Below are 21853 nucleotides of genomic sequence, written 5' to 3' on the forward strand. Positions count from 1 at the left end.
CAGACTTGCACTGGAGATGTAAGCTGGAATAAGGAGCCCAGGAGAGAAGGAACTTAGGGTAGAAGTGGGAAGGTGGAATGGATGGCGAGGTAAGTTTTTTATCCTCTGAGATGTGATCTTGGTGGCTTCGTTACCCTCCACAAGAGGGTAAAGAAAGCATCCCTCTCACTGGCACTTTAGAAAATTCCTTTTAGTGGGCCGGGCGCGGTGGCTCAAGCCTGTAATCCCAGCACTTTGGGAGGCCGAGGCGAGTGGATCACGAGGTCGAGAGATCGAGACCATCCTGGTCAACATGGTGAAACCCCGTCTCTACTAAAAATACAAAAAATTAGCTGGGCATGGTGGCGCGTGCCTATAATCCCAGCTACTCAGGAGGCTGAGGCAGGAGAATTGCCTGAACCCAGGAGGTGGAGGTTGCGGTGAGCCGAGATTGTGCCATTGCGCTCCAGCCTGGGTAACAAGAGCGAAGCTCCATCTCAAAAAAAAAAAAAAAAAGAAAATTCCTTTTAGTTTTAAAGGCTTTCATTGTTGAGTTGCTAACATTCACTCCAGTGTTGGGAAGATTTGATAGAGGAGTTTGGAGGACAGTGGGAAGTGGGAAGGACTGCTTAGGAAGGGAGAGATCCTGGCAATGAAGTGCAGCCCAGGGCGCTGGCCTGACAGCTTGAGGGGACCCTGATGACCCTGAGGGACCCCTGGGTGTGTTTGAGGCTTACATAGTTCGGATTTCTGCATGCCTGGACTCGCTCTCCACATGCCTTTCCTGAGGCTGTGTGTTCTGCTCCTCCGAGAGAGTAAGCCTCCGGCCTGGTCAGGCCCACTCCACCTCACTGGCTGCAGTGGGTCAGATCGCGTCTTTGCCTCCAGTTGCCTCTTGGTTCCCATTCCTTGTCTTCTCCCTGTCCTTCACATCTGCTGCTTTCCCAAGCCTTGCCTTTTCTTCAGCTGCCCTCGACTGTCCCTTCATCTCTTTCTACCACAGCCTTATGTCTTTGCATCATGGATGTTCAGCACTTGCAGACATTTAGCTTTGCCTCACATCATGTTTACTGTAGCTTTATTGTCATGCGTGTCTATGTGTTCTCGCTAACTTAGCATCTCTAAAAGTGTGTCTCACGAAATCGTCATCAGACTAAATGCAAAACAAGTTTATAAACAAAGGGTAGGCAGTGGTTGTTTTAGCAAAGGTTAAAAGCCTTTTTAAACCATAGGCCACTGCAGAGCTTTAATTTACACATATGGATCCTGAGTCCCTATGAAGAGTTTCTCAGTGTTATTTACTTATTTAAGAACCTGTTTTTCATCTTGTGTGGTAGGTAGTATTCTGCAGGACAGTTTCCTGAAGAACTTCTGTAATTCATGTAGGCTCTGGAAGGGTGGAAACTGCATTGTCCTTCACTGTGGGATCCCCATGTTAGCTGAGGGCAGTGCTAGGCAGGGCGTAAGTCATTCCTGAGTAAGCTCTTAGGACAGTTGCTTTTTTTTGAGATGGAATTTCACTCCTGTTGCCCAGGCTGGAGTGCAGTGGCGCGATCTTGATTCACTGCAACCTCTGCTTCCCAGATTCAAGCGATTCTCCTGCCTCAGCCATCCTAAGTAGCTGGGATTACAGTCATGTGCCACCACACCTGGCTATTTTTTTGCATTTTTAGTAGAGATGGGGTTTCACCCTGTTGACCAGGCTAGTCTTGAACTCCTGACCTTAGGTGATCCATCTACCTTGGCTTCCCAAGGTGTTGGGATTTGGGATTACAGGTGTGAGCCACCGTGCCCAGCTTTTTTTTTTTTTTTTTTTTTTTTTGAGACGGAGTCTTGCTCTGTTGCTCAGGCTGGAGTGCAGTGATGCAATCTTGACTCACTGTAACCTCTGCCTCCCAGATTTAAGCGATTCTTCTGTCTCAGCTTCCTAAGTAGCTGGGATTACATGGTCCTGCCACCATGCCTGGCTGATTTTTGTATTTTTAGTAGAGACGGGGTTTCACTATTTTGGTCAGGCTGGTCTCGAATTCCTGACCTTGTGATCCACCTGCCTTGGCCTCCCAAAGTGCTTGGATTACAGGCATAAGCCACCACATACAGCCAGTTGCTTTTTTTTTTTTTTTTAATATTTTAAATTGTTAAATTCATATAAAATTCACCATTTTAAAGTGTGAAATTCAGTGGCATTTAATATGTTTACAATGCTGTGCAATCTTCGCTACCATCTAGTTCCAAAACATTTTCTTCACCCAAAAGGAAGCCCTGTACCCACTGAGCAGTCACTCCTCATTTGCCCCCTCCCCGTTGCCTTTACCCACCACTAGTTTGCTTTCTGTCAATTAATTTGCCTCTTCTGGACATGTAATGGAATCATACAATATGTGGTTTTTGTGCCTGGCTTCTTTCTTTAGTAAGGTTTTGATATAAATGCAAGGTCTTAGACCCAGATGATACCTCTGCTCCTCCAAAGCAGTATTTTATCATTGGCCAAACCCCATAAATGTATAAGTAACCAGCCAGGCACAGTGGCTTACACATTTGTAATCCCAGCACTTTGGGAGGCGGAGGTGGGAGGATCACCTGAGGTCAGGAGTTCAAGACTAGCCTGACCAACATGAAGAAACCCCATCTCTACTAAAAATGCAAAAAAATAGCCAGGTGTGGTGGCACATGCCTGTAATCCCAGCTACTCAGGATGGCTGAGGCAGGAGAATCGCTTGAACCTGGGAAGCGGAGGTTGCAGTGAATCAAGATCGCGCCATTGCACTCCAGCCTGGGCAACAGGAGTGAAACTCCATCTCAAAAAAAAAAAAAAAAAAAAAGTATAAGTAACCCAAAGCAGCCATTCATCTGGCATCCTCCAAGTTGTATGGCCAGGTTAAAAATAACCTGGAATACTAGTTGCCATTACCATGATTTGACCTGGGACTTCAGGAAGCTGGCTTGAACTATGCTGGAGTGAGCCGGGTCTAGAGCCCTTTCCTGGAGGTCAGAGGTGCCTGAGCTGTTGACATAGTTGGCTCATCCATCTTGCTCATCCTTTTTCTAGTCAGAGGTCTCAGCATTTCAGACTACTCATTGTTTAATAACTATAGAACCTTCTAGAGTGGGCTGACTTCTGCAGGGACATCCTGGGGAAAGGTTGCACCACCCATGGCAGCTCACAACCTCCATTGGCCCTTCAGGCAAACTCTGTGAGCCTGAAGGCTCGTGCAAAATTGGACAAGGCAGTGTCTCATCCCAGGGCCCTCTGTCTCACATCTTGGAATTCCCAAAGGGTGGAATATCTCTCACCCACTATAAAGACAGCTGCTGGTTGCCCCTTGTAGCACCCTGTGCTCAGCAGTGATGACCTCTCACCTGCCTTATGAGCTTGTGCAACCCCTTTCCTGTTGTTTCATTGAATTGTCAAGGATCTCTCATCTTTGGCCTGCACCCTTTGCCCCTCCACTCATTGCTATCTCTGGAGTCCAAAAATACCACTACTGAAGAGAGTTACCTGCCTGCCTAAAATAACATCTTTCCGTACATCATCTTCTGCCTGAGAACCTGTAATACTGTCGTGGCATCCAGACTCTCTCCTGGTTTTTGAGCCCCTCTCTTTCTTTCTCAGTGTAGACAGTGACCCTTCCTACTCATCAAACTGGATACATTCTTCTCCCCGTTCTACATCATCTCTTAGCAACTGACCTCCCTCTCTCATTTTGCTTGGAACTGACCTCCCTGTCTCATTTTGCCTTGATAAGTCTAACTCTGCCTTCGAAGCTCACTTGAGACTCAGCAGCTGCACAAAGCTTCCCCAACATTCTAGCAACTCTTGCTGCCTGCACTAAACTCATGTTACGCTTGAATACCACAGGGTTTAGAGCTGGAAACTTTTTTTCCTAAGGATTTTATCTCTTAGTCTTCCCCCTTCGGATAGTCAGCTCTCAGAGGAAGGAAGGGTAAAGTAAACAAGTGGCATGGGAAGGATTGTGAATCCAAGGGCCTGGTCACCTCTGGGTATGCCACTTGCTGCCTGTACTTATCTTGAATTTTTGTTCTCATCTGTAAAACAAGTAGGGAATAAGGTGGGCATATTAGTTTCCTATTTGCTGCCATAACAAGTTTCTACAAACTTAGTGGCTTAAAGCAACACAATTTATTCTCTTACAGTTCTGGAGGTCAAAAGTCCCAAACGGGTGTTCAGGGCTACGTTCTTTCTGGAAGCTTGAGGGGAGAATCCATTTTCTCATCTTTGCCCGCTTCTGGAGGTCCTCCTCAGTTCTTGATTAATGGCCCCCTCCTCCATCTTCAAAGCACATCAGCCTCTGCTTCTGTCATCGCATCTCTTCTCCGACTTTCTCATGCTTCCCTGTTTCCCTTATAAGGACCTTTGTGATGATTGTGTTGGGCCAACCTGGATAATTCAGGGAGTCTCTCTATCTCAAACCCAATCACATCTGCAAAGTCTCTTGCTGTGTAAGGTGACTTATGCACAGGTTCTGGAGATGAGGGCATAGATATCTTGGGGGCCATATTCTGCCTACAGTGGATTCTTAGGTCTCTTGTGTTTCTAACTTGCCATGAATCTAAAGACGTATTTCTTCCACTTATTTAAGAGCTTAGCACACACAGTGCTAGGCTTATCAACTTCTTGATAAGTTATGTTTATCCCTGAGGATTTCCTCTTCTCAGATTGTCATTAGGGATTCTAGGGCCTGGTACCATTCAATAATAGAACTGTGAGCACAAACCTTAGGGTTGTTCTGGTTTGACTGCACTTGTACACACAGCAGTTAGACACTGCCTATCTACCCATCTTTGATTTTGTGCTTTGCAAATTTTGAAAAGACTTCAAAGAATTTTATCTGTTTCCCAGTAACCAGGGGTAGCCTTTAAACAGCCTGTTAATTACACTGGTGATTTCTGTTGTATTCTAGTGGTCTCTGCATAAAGTGGGGGATGTTTCCAGATCCTCTTACGTAAGTCGAAGTAGACATGTTGTTGAGGTCTAGAAGCCAAACAGTCTTGGATACTAACCTAGCTAGTCTTATCTGTAATTGCTACTTAGTGTTAAATTTATGGTATTTCACAGCAATTTAGATTGGCATTTATGTGGGAATTGTGCTGTTTTCTTTCCCTCTATCCTATCGGGCAGTTTACACCTTGGATCACCATCACTTACAAGGCAGTAAAAAAGCATGCAAACATACATTTATATGGCTCTGTTGTGTTCTCCCCAGTGCTCAGCTCATTGTGCTGAAATAGGATTCCCCTTGGGTTGAAAAACTGTCCTGCTTTTAAAATTTTAAGTTTTGACGTTACTTTTGGCTGTAGTAGCTAAGAAATACACAGTGTGAGTCAAGCAAAAGTGTAGCTTGCCCACTGAAGTTTTCTTTCCATTTTATCTCCTAGATGCACCCACTGGGCCTATGTAATAACAATGACGAAGAGGACTTGTATGAATACGGCTGGGTAGGAGTGGTGAAGCTGGAACAGCCAGAATTGGACCCAAAACCATGCCTGACTGTCCTAGGCAAGGTAAGCACCAGGCCCTTGGATTCACCGCATTTCTGGTTTTTCCACTCTTCCATTTCAGCATTCCTCAAATAGCTGATAATGGAGAAAAGCCATGCTGGCACAGTGCTTCTTCCCAGCTGAAGTTGTGTGAGGTGGGGACTGAGACATGCCTTGTAGTGGCCCACCAGTGTTTACAAGCCCAGACTCTGAGAGAGACTGCCAGTCTCAGAGTGGGTGCTACCTCTTGTCCACTGTGTGGCCTTGGGCAAGTTGCCTTCCCTCAAGGACTCTCAGTCTCTTGATGGTGAAATGGGTTAATAATAGAGATACTTTATCTTATACCCTGGGCCAGATGTTTCAGAATTCTGAGATTTAGGGGGTTTAGAAAGGCATTAAGGGGTACAGATTTTTTATTAAGTAACCTCCAAGGGAGCTGGTAAAGCACTTAGTAACCAAACACATTCTTATTTGTATAGCAAACCATAGGGATCTTCACATTAAGTGGGATAACTACCATCTAAATAGCCTCATGTTAGTTCACGGCAGCTTTGCCTCCAGATGAGTTCAGGTCCTTTAAGTTTTGCTGCCAAATAAGTTATGGAAAAATGTTTGGGTTTTAGAGCTTTTTTTGGTTTCAGAATGGCAGACAGCAATTATGGTCCTGTATTAGAACTTACCTCATAAGTGGTTAGGAGGTGAGAAGACATGCAAACGCCTCACACAAGAGTAAGTCCTCAGTAAATGTTTGCTGCCATTGGCTACCATCACTCCATTTAGAAGGACTGAAAAAGACTTTTTAGCCAAAAGGGTCAGCATTACTTTGACTGCAGTATAAGATAGAAATAAATTTACTTTGGAAAGCCACTCATCAACAGTCTTAAAATATGACAGGTTAACTGCCTGTTTTAAACTGGATGATTTTGTTTAAACTGCATCATTTTGTAAAAAGGAAAGGTTCAGAGAAGGCAATTTGAATTCTGATTTTGTTGGGAGAAAGATGGTCTCTCCTAAGGATAGTGGTACTTGCTGGATATCTTTTGTATTCTCAAAAGCTACCATTCTAGGTACCGTGGGGAGAGAGCTGGGGCAAAAAACTGTTCTGGTTCCTGACCTCTTGAGGTTCTCTTGGGAAATCCAGGAGAAAGAAGGGGTGGTTGTGAAGCAGGGTGCTAGAGAAGGAAGCCTTTCCCAGACTTGAAGTAGCCCCTGCCAGTGTCTCCTGAAAGACCTTTGACCTCAGGTACCCTTACAGGTCTAATCTATTTGTGGTTTTTGCATCCCTCTTGTCTTCTGAATAACTTCAAGTCACTTGTCAAGTTCTCCTGCCCTTCGTTGGAAAAAATAACCCCAGAGGAATTATTAGCCGTTTGGTTTACAGTTCACAAAGTTGAATTGAGGTGTTTTAGGTGGCTCAGGCCCTGATACTTCATCGTTTAAATAATTGGCCAGAGTTGCTTAATGGTGGTAGGAGAGCAATGACCCCCTTGAGAATATTTTAGTGTTTTCCTAGGAGAAATGCCAGCTACATCTACAGGGTAGGAACAGTGCTTTCCTTGTAGGTATTATACTCCTAATATAACATTTTCTCCTGTACCTTAAGTGCTGCTATGCAGGAATCGGTTCCTTAGCTTCATTTGCTTTGCCCCAGTCTGGTGGGGCTCCATCTTTGTGTCTCTCGCATCTATAATTGGGTTGGAACAGGGATCACAGGGTCACCCTATAGTTCTTCCATGGTTTAGCAGTGGGGGAACTTGTTGAAGTCACCCAGAGAACCCAGCTATTTCCTTCTCCGCCTGGAACAACCATGTAGTGGTTTTACTTGGAGAGTTTTGTGTGATTTGGCCTGCTGGCCCGTGAAGCCAGGGGGAATAAAAAACCCTAGGCGTATATTGAATCATTAAGTGCTTCTTGAGTTTATTCATTCACCAAATATTTATTGAATGCAGAGGCCCAGAAACTGAGCGTGTGGTTCTACCTGCTTGCAAGCAGCAACCCCCACTGTTTCTCTGGGAAAGGTTGGTGGCAGGCAGCATTTACACATGGTTAGTCACTGCAGTTTGGCTTCGAGTTTACACCTGAATAAAATCATTAGTACAAAAGCTTGGGCCAAAGAAAGGCGGTTTCACATTTGTTTAAAGCCTGGTCCAGTGTGGGAGGTACGATGAATCAAAATCTGTCTGTCTCTCTCTTCCTCCCTCTCTTGCTCTCCTGCTGCCCCTCTCTCTTTCTCTCATCATCTTCTTAAAGTGTGGTTGTTCTCAGTCTCAATTTCATTAACTACAACAACTGCGTTTTCTTGTTTTCTGAGCTCCCAAGGGCTGTTAGCAAAAAACTAGGGTAAAGGAAGACGAAGTGATCCCGTGGGCAGCTTAGTCCCTGCAGACTTCATGATTTTCCATTCATTTCTTGGCTCTTGGCTATGGCAAGAAGCGGGCAGTAGAGAGAGGCAGAAAAGGCATAGGCGGAAAGTTCGGCCAAGCTAGTTTGGGGGTGAGGGCTCCTTCCTGTGGACGTTGAAACTTGATGAAAACCCATGAAGGGAGGACTCTGTCCGCCGCAGGTGGCCTAGGCATTCGGAAAAGCCTGTGGGAGAATAGGAGTGGCGTAGACGCAGGCTGACCCCTCCCTAGCACCCACCCACCCACTCACAGACAATGCCATGGGGCAAACCTTGAAATAAGAGAGGAATGTCCTAAATTAAAACACATAAATGCCTCTCCAGGAGTTCAAATAAAGTTTCATTTTAAAAGCAAAAGACATAAACTTGTCACCTCGGTTTATTACTGAGTGCTTTTGAACTTCTCAGAAAAGAACGCTATAAACTCATGAGAGAAAAATGATTTATGATCCCCTCCTTCTCATCTTTTCAATTCTGTGGGAGGAGATACTGACAGGATGAGCTAGGGAGGCAGACTTGGGATGAGGGCAAGCCCCCACGGGGGAGCAGCAGGCCAGGGCTCCAGGCCAGGCCCTGCCTCAGACCAGGCATGGGCATATCTCTCCAGCTTTCTGGGCCTCTCTCTTGCACTTAATGTGAAGAGGCTGTTCTGGGTTCCTTGTACTTCTAATATTTTGAGCTCCCGAATCATCTTTAAAATCTTTCCTTGATATTCTGATTTGGAGAGTCTAGGTACAGCATTGAAAGACAGACTCTGTTACCTGTGACAGTTTAAGTCCTAAGAAGTTAAAATATAATAAAAATAGACATTTCTTAGAGTTTGCTATTAAGTAAAGGTCTTGGCCAGGCACAGTGGCTCACACTTGTAATCCTAGCACTTTGGGAGGCTGTGGCAGGCAGATCATTTGAGGCCAGGAGTTTGAGACCAGCCTGGCCAATATGGCAAAACCCCGTCTCTACTAAACATACAAAATTAGCTGGGAGTGGTGGTATGCACCTGTCGTTCCAACTACTTGGAAGTTTGAGGCAGGAGGATCACTTGAACCTGGGAGGCGGAGGTTGCAGTGTGCTGTGATTGTTGCAGTGTGCTGTGATTGTGCCATTGTACTCTAGGCTGGGTGACAAGAGAAGGACCCTGTCTCAAATAAACACATGAATACATACATACATAAATGAAAGTAAGGGTCTTAAATCATCCCCAAAGCACAAGAGTCTATGTTTATGCCCGGGCATTTTAGCCCTTTAATTCAATCAGGGTTTATTAAGCATCTTATGGAGCTCCTAAGAATTTTAAAGGTTGGCTTCACTGGTGGAGAGTCTCATGGCAGGGAACACAAGAGGTGCTGGTGTTTCTAGAAAAGCCTGGTTGGCCCCGATTCTGTAACTTGAGGCAGAATAAATGCCTCACAACCACAAACCCATGTTAGAGAAGATTCTTAGGGAAAGTTTTGGAAAACAGCATGGGCCGGGCATGGTGGCTCACGCCTCTAATCCTAGCATTGTGGGAGGCTGAGGTGTGTGGATTGAATGAATTCAGGAGTTTGGGACCAACCTGGGCAACATGGCAAAACACCATCTCTACAAAAAATACAAAAATTAGCCAGTCATGGTGGCACCTGCTTGTGGTTTCAGCTACTTGGGAGGCTGAGGTGGGAGGATTGCTTGAGCCCAGGAGTTCAAGGCTGCAGTGAACTGAGAGTGTGCCACTGTGTTCCAGCCTGGGCAACAGAGAGACCCTCTTTCTCTCAAAAAAAAAAAAAAAAAAAAAGAAGAGCGTGGTCAACAGGCATGGCCTAACTCTCTCAAGGCTTAAGAGTACAATGTGGGGAAATTTCTTAATGTTTCTTAAATGACAAGAAAGGAAATTTCTTGTCACAGAGACCCAACCTTGGCTGACTGACCTCGGAAAGGATACTTCAGTTCTCTGTGCTTTCTTCTCTGTCAGTGTAGTGGGGGGGGTCTGTGAGATATTTGTGGAGCACTTAGCTCAGAGCCTGGCTTATGGGAAATGCTGGATGACCATGTAGAAGTCAACTCTCACGTGTTGAGTGCTTGCCAAGTGCTGAGAGCTTTACCTGTGGCGTCTCCTTTAATTATTAAGGCTAATTTGAGATCCTATCCAGATTTCCATTTTACGACAAGCAAATCGAGTCCTAGAGAGTTCTCTGCATCACCTGAGATTGAACAGCTCACAAGAACCAAGATCTGAAATAAGACCCTTCTGCTGCATCAATGTTGGTTTTTTCTCTTTGCCTCCTTTTGTCTTCACCAGTTTTTCTAGATAAAAATTGGATGCTTAGCTGGTCACGGTGGCTTACACCTCTAATCTCAACACTGAGAAGCTGAGGCAGGAGAATTGCTTGAGGCCAGAAGTTCAGTGTGACCTCTTCTCCTCAAAAAAATAAATAAATAAAAGCAAAAAACAAAACAAAACAAAACAAAAACTGGACATGGTGATATGCGCCTGTAGTACTATCTACTTGGGAGGCTGAGACATGAGGATCATTTGAGCTGAGGAGTTTGAGGCTGCAGTGAGCAATGATTGTGCTATACATTCCAGCCTGGGTTGTAGAGTGAGACCCTGTCTTCCCACCCACTCCCCAGCCTCTTGTTAGAAAAAAAAAGAAAAGAAAAAAATCAAATGCCTTTCAGTAGTCACAGGATTGGTTAAAACTGTTAGTTCCTGGCGAGGTGCCCCCAACACTTTGGGAGGCCAAGATAGGTGGATCACGAGGTTAGGAGTTCAAGATCAGCCCGGCCAACATAGTGAAACCCCGTCTCTACTAAAAATACAAAAATTAGCCAGCCATGGTGGTACGTGCCTGTTTTCCCAGTTACGCAGGAGGCTGAGGCAGGAGAATCACTTGAACCCAGGAGGCGGAGGTTGTGGTGAGCCAATATTGCATGACTGCAATCCAGCCTGGGCAACAGAGCGAGACTCCATCTCAAAACAAAACAAAATAAAACAAAACAAAACAAAAAAAAACAAAAAAAACTGTTAGTTTCACATAATAGAAACCCAGCCTGAGCTCTGTTGAGCAGAAAGATGAATTTGCTCTGAGGATTCTGGGCTATGTCACATGACTGGGGTACTGATGTCCTTTCACAGCAGCTGACTTCAGGGCTTAGATGCTAGTAGTCTCTTCAAGTCTCTTCTCCACCCATTCATCTGCTTTATTCTCTTACTGCCCATTTGGCAGGAGACACAGCCCTCGAGTATCCCTGGACCTTAACTCTCTGGGTTTTAAGTCTGAAAGATTCCAGAAAAGGGATTCATTGGCCCATCTTGGATCAGGGGCTCATCCTTAGGCTAGTCAGCTGTGCCCTGGGGGCTGCCCTGACACAGGTGGGGAGCAGGAGGAAGATGTGTTCTCCAGAAGATACCTGGTGGGGGGCAGTGCTGGGCTGCCATCCTCATAGCAGGCCCCTGCAGTCACTAAGTCATGTATGTGATCGTGAGCTCGTGGGTGACATCCTCAGTCTATCCTGAGCCATTCAGAGAGGGTTCAGGTGGAAGGAAATCGTGATCTATATGTAGTACATGGAGTCAAATTCTCTTCTTCCCCTGAACACAGAGAGTAATTGTGGTGAGTGAAAAGTGAGTCCACGTGGACTGGAGGAGTTGGGCAGGTTTTACAGAGGCAGAGCTGTGTGAGACAGAGGTAGGAGGAGAAAGGATGAGGTAGGAAAAGAATCTCCCGAACAGGGCAGACGAAAAGGGAGCAAGACATTTTTCAAGGGGCATTGAAAGCTGCTGGGGAAGGAAGACGCTCTCAAGTTAGAGTTTGGTCTTCATTCTCTAAATAGTTGGGAGCCGCCGGGCGCGGTGGCTCAAGCCTGTAATCCCAGCACTTTGGGAGGCTGAGGCGGGTGGATCACGAAGTCAAGAGATCGAGACCATCCTGGTCAGCATGGTGAAACCCCGTCTCTACTAAAAATACAAAAAATTAGCTGGGCATGGTGGCATGTGCCTGTAATCCCAGCTACTCAGGAGGCTGAGGCAGGAGAATTGCCTGAACCCAGGAGGCGGAGGTTGTGGTGAGCCAAGATCGCGCCATTGCACTCCAGCCTGGGTAACGAGAGCGAAACTCCTTCTCAAAAAAAAAAAAAAAAGTTGGGAGCCACTGAAGGCTTCTGACAGTAGGGAGGTGTCATAGGATCTGTGTTCTGGGAATGTTTGCTAGGCAGTGGTGTCTAGCCTGGTTGGAGAAAGATCAAGTTACCCTTTGCCACTGGATGTTTTGAGGAACCCAGTCGACCCAGATACCAGTTCTTTTAAATGTTTTAGTGGAGCTCAAGCCAGTGAAATTACCGAGGGCTCCTCATGTTTGCTGTCTCTCCTTTCTCTGTACATTTAGGCAAACGTGAAATGTAGAAGCAACATGTCCAACAGCATGGGAAGGTGGGAAACTGCTATGTTGAGAGGGAGGAGAGCTGGTTTTCACTCCTGGCTCTTCTGATAAGCAGCACAAAAACCAAGGTATGAGAAGTGGACGGAAACCTGAACCATGTGGTCAGCTCACTAACCCACGTCCAGCCCTCAGTGTCTTGGTAACTTCTATGCAAAGAACAAATACAGACTCTGGTAACCAAAATGACTGGAAGACAGAGAACAGAGTCAAAGGAAGCTTAACTTTTCAAGGTGGCTGGGGGAGGGGGAGCATGTAAGGGTTAAGACTTGGTTTATTCATCATACTAACCCTGGTTTCAACACCAGTTCTAACTTTTTTTTGAGACAGGGTCTTGCTTTGTTGCCCTGGCTGGAGTGCAGTGGCATGATCATGGCTCACTTCAGCCTCAGACTCCCAGGCTCAAGTAATCCTCCCACTTCAACCTTCCAAGTAGCTGGGACTACAGGTGTGTACCACCACTCCTAGCTAGTTTTAAAATTTTCTTGTAGAGACAGGGTCTCAATATATTACCCAGGCAACAGGCTCCTAGGCTCAAGTGATCCTCCCACCTCCCAAAATGCTGGGATTACAGGCATGAGCCACCACACTCAGGCCCTAAGCCACCACACTCAGCCTTCTAAGCTTCGTGAGCTCCTGCAGTCACTTAACCCATCTGCGTGTTTAGATGGGAAAAGTCCTTAAAGGAGATAATGTATATCAAATGTCCATCACCTTTCTAGCACAACCAAAAGCACTAAACAAAGGTAGTGACTCTTACTGTCCATCTTCTCTTCCTTTTGCTCTACCTCCCTTATTATCCTTCAGTTGTTTTATCACTCAAAGTGGTATTACTTAAGGAGTCAAATCCATAGAGACAGAAAGTAGAATGGTGGTTACTGGAGTGGGGTAATGGGCAAAGGAAGTTGTTTAATGGGTATGAAGCTTCTGTTTGAGAAGGTGAAAAAGTGTTGGAGATGAGTGGTGGTCATGGTTGGATGACAGCGTGACTATGCTTAATGCCACTGAACTGTGCACTTAAAATGATTACAGTGGCAAATTTCATGTTATGTATATTTTATCACAGTTTAAAAAACAATGGTATTACTTAAATCATTTTATAATATGTGGAAGTTCTTGGCAGTAGGTATTAAAAAAATAAGCAATTTTTTCCTGAAGTGATGGAGCATAGTTGCTCCAGGAAAAAAGTGGATGACATTACTGAATCCTGGGGAAAAGTAAACCCTGCATCCCACAGAATATTATTCCCAAGGAATGTTATGGATAATCTAGGTACAACGAGGACAGAGGCCAAACCCTTCCTTGTCATCAGGCTACCCTGGGAAAATTTTCTGCTTGTCTTTCAAAGAACAACTCCCAAAATAGAGAATTTTGGGGGAGGGAAGACAAACTTTTATTTGTATCCTCTCTTCATGACAAAGTGGATGGAGGACAGGAAAATGAAACTAACTGAAATCCAAAGATATTTGAATTTCTTCACTAAATAGTAGCCAGAACCCGATATGTACCGCAGTAATGGAGCATAGTTGGTGCTTAAAGGAAAAAGGACTCAGGAAGAATCCAGGAAGGGGGCAGTCACCACATGGTGATGAATAGGTTTTGCCAGATCTCTCAGAATTGGGCTTTTGTTTTCTGGCCATTGTCTCTCACTGGGTTCTCTGATGAAAGTCAAAGATCATAAAGTTACAGTGTAGGTGTTAATCTAGCATAGCAGTTCTCAAAAGTGTGGCTAGGAGCTGGTAGGGATTCTCAAGGTCTTTTCCAGGGGGACCCACAAGATCAAAACTACCTCCTTTTTTTTTTTTTTTTTTTTTTGAGATAGCATCGTACTCTGTCGCCCGGGCTGGAATGCAGCAACACTGTCTTGGCTCACTGCGACCTCTGTGTCCCAGGCTCAGGTGATCCTTCCACTTCAGCCTCCCAAGTAGCTGTGACTACAGACACATGCCACAATGCCCAGCTAATTTTTCTACTTTTAGTAGTGATGGGGTTTTGCTGTGTTGCCCAGGCTGGTCTTAAACTCCTGGGCTCAAGTAATCTACCTACCTTGGCCTCCCAAAGTACTGGAATTGCAGGCATGAGCCACTGTGCCTGGTCAAAACTGTTTTCATGTAATATTTAATGTATTTTTTTTTTTTCGAGGCAGAGTCTTAAATGTTGCCCAGGCTAGTCTCAGACTCCTGGCTTCAAGCCATCTTTCTTGGCCTCCCAAAGTGCTGGGATTATAGCATCAGGTACCGTTCCCAGCCTATTTTCAAGGTAACGTTGAAGTGGCATTTGCCCTTTTCACTCTTATTCTCGCACAAATGTATGGTGAGGTTTTCCAGGGGCATCATTGTGTGTGGTGACTTCATCACTCTGACAACTAATGGAATGTATGCTTGCATATTCTGTGTTTTAAAGATTTCTCAGATTATAATTCCTATTTTGGTAAATATCAATAGATATAACCTAATCCAAAGTTCTTGGGGTTCTTGATCATTTTTGAGAAGTGTAAAGAGACCTGTAATCTGAGTTCATTGAGCTGTCATTATGGTCTCACTCTAGAAATCATCTCAGAGAGCTTGGTCAAGGTAGAGAAACTCTTATAAAATTAGTGGAAATGAGCAGAAACTAGAGGACAATACAGGGAGTAAAGGTGAATTACTCTGTTCTGCAGTACTGGAGCCAAAAGAATGTTGGTTCTGAAGTGTTAGTAATTTGAGTAAAACCAGTGGGTTGCAGTTTTTCACATTTAATAACAAACAACCAGACAATGAATTTCAAGAACTTCAGTGAAGAAGATGTCAATATCTTTGCTGCTTGCATTGGGATATTAACCTTCAGGCTTGACCTAGAACAGGACTTAACCTGCATAGATCTTTACTTCAGACAGGAACTTGGACAAAGCTACAGAGTTGTTTACAAGCCATATAGGTATTGGGGGGCTAAGGAGTCATTCCCTTCCACGTGCCATTCTCATTTGGGCTTTTGGTCACAGATATGTATTTCCTGGGATACCTGAGTGCCCTGGGCTTTAACCCGAGTCCAGCTTAGCACTCCTATGTGGTGAGATTCTCAACTCAAGGGGGACAGTTGGGCCGGAATCCTTGGGTCTGATTTGCTGTGGGAAGGGGGAGAAGAGGCTAATCCCATGGACCCAGAGGCAGCTGTTCTACGTCATAGGCATTGGCCTTGCCAGGCCTTCTCTGGTCAGTTAAACAACTAGGTATTATTTGTCACGTACCTGAGCACAGGGTACCGTGACTATTGCTTATTGCTGTGGCATCCCTGGAAGCACACTGCAACTATTTGGGACTGACCTGTATCATACTTTCCCTGGTCCTGTTATCACATTGTTTCCAAATGCGGGCAGTTTTCACCCCAGGGGACATTTGGCAATATCTAGAAACATTTTTGGTCTTAAAAAAAGTCAGGGGTAGGGGGTGGGAGTGGGGGTGCGTACTTGTATCTAGTGGAATTCCCCTTCCTCCTTCATTCTTTTCTCTGCCCCATTGCCTGCCGTGAACAACACGTTCCTGGTAGCCTTTGTGCTGTGGTTACTTTGGGAATTGGTGCTCTGGCACATTCGTCTTTCCATCTGAGGAGTGAGAAGAGCCTAGATGTTAAAGCCCAACAGCCGTTGTGCAAGTGATAGTTCTTTTCAGTAGGAGCTGGGTTATTTTGGGCCAGTTATCCTCTCTCTGCCTTTGTTTCTCCATACCCACCTCTGTGAAGAGAATTCTGATAATTAAAAGAAGAGTTATGTGGCTTAGTGTAGTGGCTCATGCCTATAATCCCAGCACTTTGGGAGGCAAGAGGATTACTTGAAGCCAGGAGTTCCAGATCAGCCTGGGCAACAAGTGAGACCTCATTTCTACAAAAAAAAAAAAAAAAAAAAAAAAATTACCCAGATGTGGTGGCACATATCTGTAGTCTCAGCTACTCAGAAGGTTGAGATGAGAGGATCATTTGAGCCCAGGAGTTTAAGGCTGTAGTAAGCTACAGTCACACGACTGAGAGTGAGACCTTGAATCTTAAAAAAAAAAAGTATGTGAAGTTCTTGGAATATGTGAATATTCAACAAACATCACTATCAATTTCTAAACATACTCCTAAGAAGCAGACGGAAGTCCCCTTTTCTAAGGTGAGCAAGTTGGTTTCTTGTTGAGGAGCAAGTTTGAAAAGCTCTTCATATTTATTTTAAGGAGCACTTGGGTATCTGTTGCCTCCATTTGATTAAAAACGGATACAAGCAAGAAACTTAGTAAAGAAATCAGACCAGAAAGAAAAGATTGGCATGATATAAATGGAAAAACTCAGGGAATATCAGTTTTCTTCTAAGGTCATGTGTATGATTTGAAAGTCACAAAATTTTAATTTGATGCTTTTCATTTACACCTAAATCTTCCATGAACTTCTTGGTTAAAAGGCTATATTAAGCACAATACTTTTTAAAAAAATTAGATCAGAGACATTTTTAGCTATAAAAATCTAATTGAAACCATTATTTCAGATCCTCTGGGAGGCTTAGGAGAGTTTTGAAGATAGAATGAGTAAACAGAACAAATAACGTGTCTGCCAAGCTAAGGAGCACAGACGGCTGGCCACTTCCCAGGACTCGGGGAAGCCCAGCTCGAAACACTCCTTCCTCCCCGCCACTGTCCCCATCCATTGAACCAGGCTTTTGATACAACAAGGGTCACAAATGAGGCTAAACCAGAAAACTGGAGATGGTATGAGCTGAAAAGCCCATCAAAAATAGCATTGACGCTGGGTGTGGTGGCTCATGTCTATAATCCCAGCACTTTGGGAGGCCAAGGTGGGCTGATCACGTGAGGTCAGGAGTTTGAGACCACCCTGGCCAGCATGGTGAAACCTCATCTCTAATAAAAATACAAAGAAAAATTAGCCAGGCATGATGCTGGGTACCTGTAATCCCAGCTACTCAGAAGGCTGAGGCAGGAGAATTGCTTGAACCCAGGAGGCAGAGGTTGCAGTGAGCCAAGATCGTGCCACTGCACTCCAGCAAGAACAAGACTCTGTCTCAAAAGAAAGCTACTGAAGCCGGGCGCGGTGGCTCAAGCCTGTAATCCCAGCACTTTGGGAGGCCAAGGCGGGTGGATCACGAGGTCAAGAGATCGAGATCATCCTGGTCAACATGGTGAAACCCCGTCTCTACTAAAAATACAAAAAATTAGCTGGGCATGGTGGTACGTGCCTGTAATCCCAGCTACTCAGGAGGCTGAGGCAGGAGAATTGCCTGAACCCAGGAGGCGGAGATTGCGGTGAGCCGAGATCGCACCATTGCACTCCAGCCTGGGCAACAAGAGAGAAACTCCGTCTCAAAAAAAAAAAAAAAAAAAAAGAAAGCTACTGAAAACAAATTAGCCAGGCATGGTGGCACATGCCACCTAGCTACTTGGGAGGCTGAGGTGGGAGGATCGCTTGAGGCTTGAGGCCAGGAGTTCGAGGCTGCAGTGAGCTATGATTGTGCCACTGTACTCTCGCCTGGGTGATAGAGCAAGACTCCTGACTCTCAAAAAAGCTACAGAACTTGTCTACTTTTGAGATGCCATTTGAAGGATAGAGGAAGTGTCAGTACCAGGTCGGTTGGCCAGAATCTCTCATTCCTAGAGACAAGCCCAAAAGTCCCATCTGCTTTCGTTCTCAAATAGAGGGGCCTCGTATACACCTGGCCATGCATATACTTTATGCCAACCACAACAATGGGCAGTCACTCGAGTGCATTTCAGGTTGCTGGAGCTACTGTGACAGTGACTGCACATGATTGGTTTTCTGTCTACCAAGCTCCTGGACAACCTAGACATTTCTGGAGCTCCCCCTCCCTCTCAGTGTACTTGTATAGCACCTGTGCAGGAGAGTACCACACCCCTAGCCTCAGTGACATAAATTCTCACTGAGTGCAGACAAGTGAGACAAGCTCCCATTCTCACAGAAGGAATGGGGACAGCAGAGAGAGCTTGTCTATGAGTCTTGGTCACAAGACCTCAGACTGCAGAGAAGTGTAATTACTTTTCTTCTGTCCTTTGTGCTTCCAAAAGCACCATATTTTATTTGATAAAAGGTACAGGGGACCGTGCTGCTTTCGTAACATTGTTTTCCAAATCAAACATCAGGCTCTGTGGTCTGACTAATGCTTTTATGTACTGAGTCTTAACTTTGAGACAGTCTAAACAGTTTCTTTGGGGATACTGAAATACTTTACATTTTGCATCATTTTTGCTAGTTGTAAAAATAATAAAAGCATTTCAGCACATTCCGGTTGTTCTAAGCACTGTTGGATTAAATAAAATTCTGGTCAGCCTGAAGAACGTGGGCTATTTCTTATGGTATATATAAAGGTATGTGGCCTTTACTATTTCACATTAAAGTGTTGCTGTAGGTTTTCACAAATGTATCAATTCATAAAAGAACCTCAGAGAAAAGAATGTGAAATATGCAAGGTATTTGTGTTACTTTGGCTTGACTTAGAAGTTGAATTTTTAAATGTTTTAGCTTTAAAATCTTCCCTTTTCATCTATTTGTAAACATAATCAGTTATTTTCTTGGTGTTTTCTGTTTTTTTGAGTTTTAATTGATAAAATATTAACATTTTTATAATTAATTGTAAAGGTATAGTTAAAATTTATAATTTATAGCATTAACTTAATTTTACTATTTCAGTTACTGTGTTAGTCCATTTGCTTTAAGGAATAGCTGATACTAGGAAGTTTATAAAGAAAAGAGATTAAATTGGCTTATGGTTCTGCAGGGTGTACAGGAAGTATATTGCCAGTATCTGCTTCTGGTGAGGGCCTCAGGAGGCTTACACTTACCACAGAAGGCAAACAGGGAGCTGGTGTATCACATGGCAAGAGCGGGAGCAAGGTGGGAGTGGGATGCTACCAGGCTGGAGTGCAGTGATGCAGCCACAACTCACTGCAGCCTCGACCTCCTAGGATAAGGTGATTCTCCCTTCTCAGCCTCCTGAGTCGTGGGACTATGGGCACACGCCACCACACCTGGCTTATTTTTAGACTATTTTTTGTAGAGACAGGGTCTGTGTTGCCCAGGTTGGTCACTAACTCCTGATCTCATGATCCTCCTGCCTTGGCCTCCCAAAGCTTTGTCCATTTTTTAATTGGCTAATTTTTCCTTTCATTATCAAGTTTATTGAGTTTTAATAGGAGTTCTTTATATACTCTAGACATAAGTCCATTATTAGATACATTATTTACCGTATTTTCTCCCATTCTGTGGGCTTTTTCACTTTCTTGATGATATCCTTTACAGCACTATTTTTTTTAATCTTTTTTTTTCTTTGAGACAGAGTCTCACTCTATCGCCTAGGTTGGAGTGCAATGACACGATCTCGGCTCACTGCAACTTCTGCCTCCTGGGTTCAGGCGATTCTCCTGCCTCAGTCTTCCGAGTAGCTGGGATTACAGGCACGCACCACCATGCCTGGTTAATTTTTGTACTTTTTAGTAGAGGTGGGGTTTCACCATGTTGGCCAGGCTGGTCTCGAACTCCTGACCTCAAGTTATCTGTCAGCCTTGGCCCCCCCCGACCCCAAAGTGCTGGGATTACAGGTGTGAGCCACTGCACCTGACCAAAAGTCTTTAATCTTGATGAAGTCTGGTTTATCTATTTTTTCTTTGTTTGCTTGTGCTTTTTGTGTCATATATAAGAAACTATTGGAAGTCACATTCTATCACCGAGATTTGCCAGTTGTCCTTACCCTAGTATTTTACATGGTCATATATTTAAGGTCCATCTGAGATTCCTAAAAAGATTTAATTCCCTTTTTCCCTTCAGAAGCTTTTAAGTTGTTAGAGGGTCTGGAAGTGTTGGTCTCTCTTCATCACTTGTCCTTATCCTTACCTGCCTTAAAGCAAGATCCCTTGATTTTACCTGGGACATCTGAGCCACAAAAGTCTCTATATATCCATCGGCAAGAGGATGGTAGATCCTTATGTATGCCAATGATCAGGATTCTTTTACTTCCAGGTCAATAGCAGAGTGACTGGTTAAAAATGTGGAAAGATGGGAGAGCCACTGCCTAACCTCCTCCCATTTTTAGCTAATGATGGTTCTGGAAAAGACTGGCTCGCTGTTTTCTACAATCCCAGAAAGTATTTATGAATGTAAATGCTACTGCTGACCAGCCTCAGGAAGGGCCCGATTTCTTATGGGGTTAAAGTTATCTTCCATCAAGTCTAAGTAAGAGAAGATAAAAGACAGCCTATCAAAATAAAGGTAGTAGAGGTGCCATTTTGAAACCTAATGCTAGAAAGGATGTAGGCAAGTGACAGCTGTCAGTAAGCTTCCCACCCCTGCTGTGCTTTCAGTGCATTTGAAAAGAGAACAATTCCAACATTATATTTTAGAATGTTAAAGATCTAAAAAATGTTTCCAAATTAGTTTTTCTCTCAAAGGTTTGCTGATGTGCACCAGACTGAAAATAATTGCCCTAACTGATGGCCAGGCCCTTGTTTTCAGAAGTGGGTGTAGGTGTCTTTGTGAGGTGGGTACCCTTAACCAGGATCTGTGCTCCTAAGAACAGCGGCAGCAGGCAGTGCAAGGACCTTCTGTTGAATTCTACCCATAAACCACAGCCTGTCTGGAAGGTCTGACTCCAGGCCACTCAGCCTTGGCAAGCATGTGCTTCCGAAAGCGCCTGGCAGAAATGGGAGCTGATAGACAGGCACACGTGGCGGGGGAGATGGTTGTGCAGTGGCTTCGCAATAACTAGACCAGAGACTGTTTCCCACGTTCTTTTTCATAATGCCGGAAGCACCAAGGAAAGGAAAGAAAAAAATTGCATTTATTTTTGAGTCTCTTCTATCACATGAAATTCATCTGAAACAGTTCAAATTTTGTTTGATGTTTTAGCACACCATTTTTTTCTGTTATATTTCGTTTCTCTGCAGATACTCTAATGCAATTGTCTTTTATATCATGATTATGTTTTAAAAAATAAAATAAATGGAGTTGACTACCACACGGAAATTTTACTTGGCATGGTAAGTGACCTCCGTAAAGGTCAAAATAGAATCCATTTGTTTGGCAAAAGGATTGCCTGTAAAATTTTTTTCACCCATCCACACTATCCCTCTCCCCGACAAACACACACAAAAGACAAGTCGGTGTACACCCATATCTTAAGAAGTGACTGAAGGCTCATGCCTGTAATCCCGGCACTTTGAGAGGCCGAGGCAGGAGGATAGCTTGAGCCTAAGAGTTGGAGACCAACCTGGCCAACAGAGTGAGACACTGTCTCTACAAAATTCTAAAAAATTAGCCAGGTGTGGTGGTGCACGCCTGTGGTCCCGGCTACTTGAGGCTGAAGTGGAAGGCTTGAGTCTAGGAGGTGGAGGCAGTGGGTGGTGATCATACTACTCCAACCTGGGTGACAGAGCAAGACCCTGTCTTGAAAAAAAGAAGGGACTGAATTAGATAAAGCTGGATCTCTTATCAGCCCCCTGCACACCCCAATCCCTCTGTCTTTGCTTAGGTTAGGCTGTCTTTTATGAATAGAAAATAAGAAGATTGGCCGGGCGCGTTGGCTCAAGCCTGTAAT

General features: G+C 44.5%; 1 protein-coding gene across 3 annotated transcripts in view; it reads left to right on the forward strand.

Annotated features, from left to right (window-relative positions):
• Window positions 1-21853, forward strand: part of ZNRF3 (zinc and ring finger 3) — a 247674-nt gene that overhangs the window by 170060 nt on the left and 55761 nt on the right. For all 3 annotated transcript variants that reach the window (XM_074391306.1, XM_039462490.2, XM_074391307.1), the window contains one exon: window positions 5377-5502. In XM_074391306.1, the coding sequence (XP_074247407.1) occupies window positions 5377-5502 (126 nt within the window). The remainder of the gene's footprint in view (window positions 1-5376; window positions 5503-21853) is intronic.

Source organism: Saimiri boliviensis, chromosome 21, assembly GCF_048565385.1.
Source record: "Saimiri boliviensis isolate mSaiBol1 chromosome 21, mSaiBol1.pri, whole genome shotgun sequence".
NCBI classification, from domain to species: domain Eukaryota; kingdom Metazoa; phylum Chordata; class Mammalia; order Primates; family Cebidae; genus Saimiri; species Saimiri boliviensis.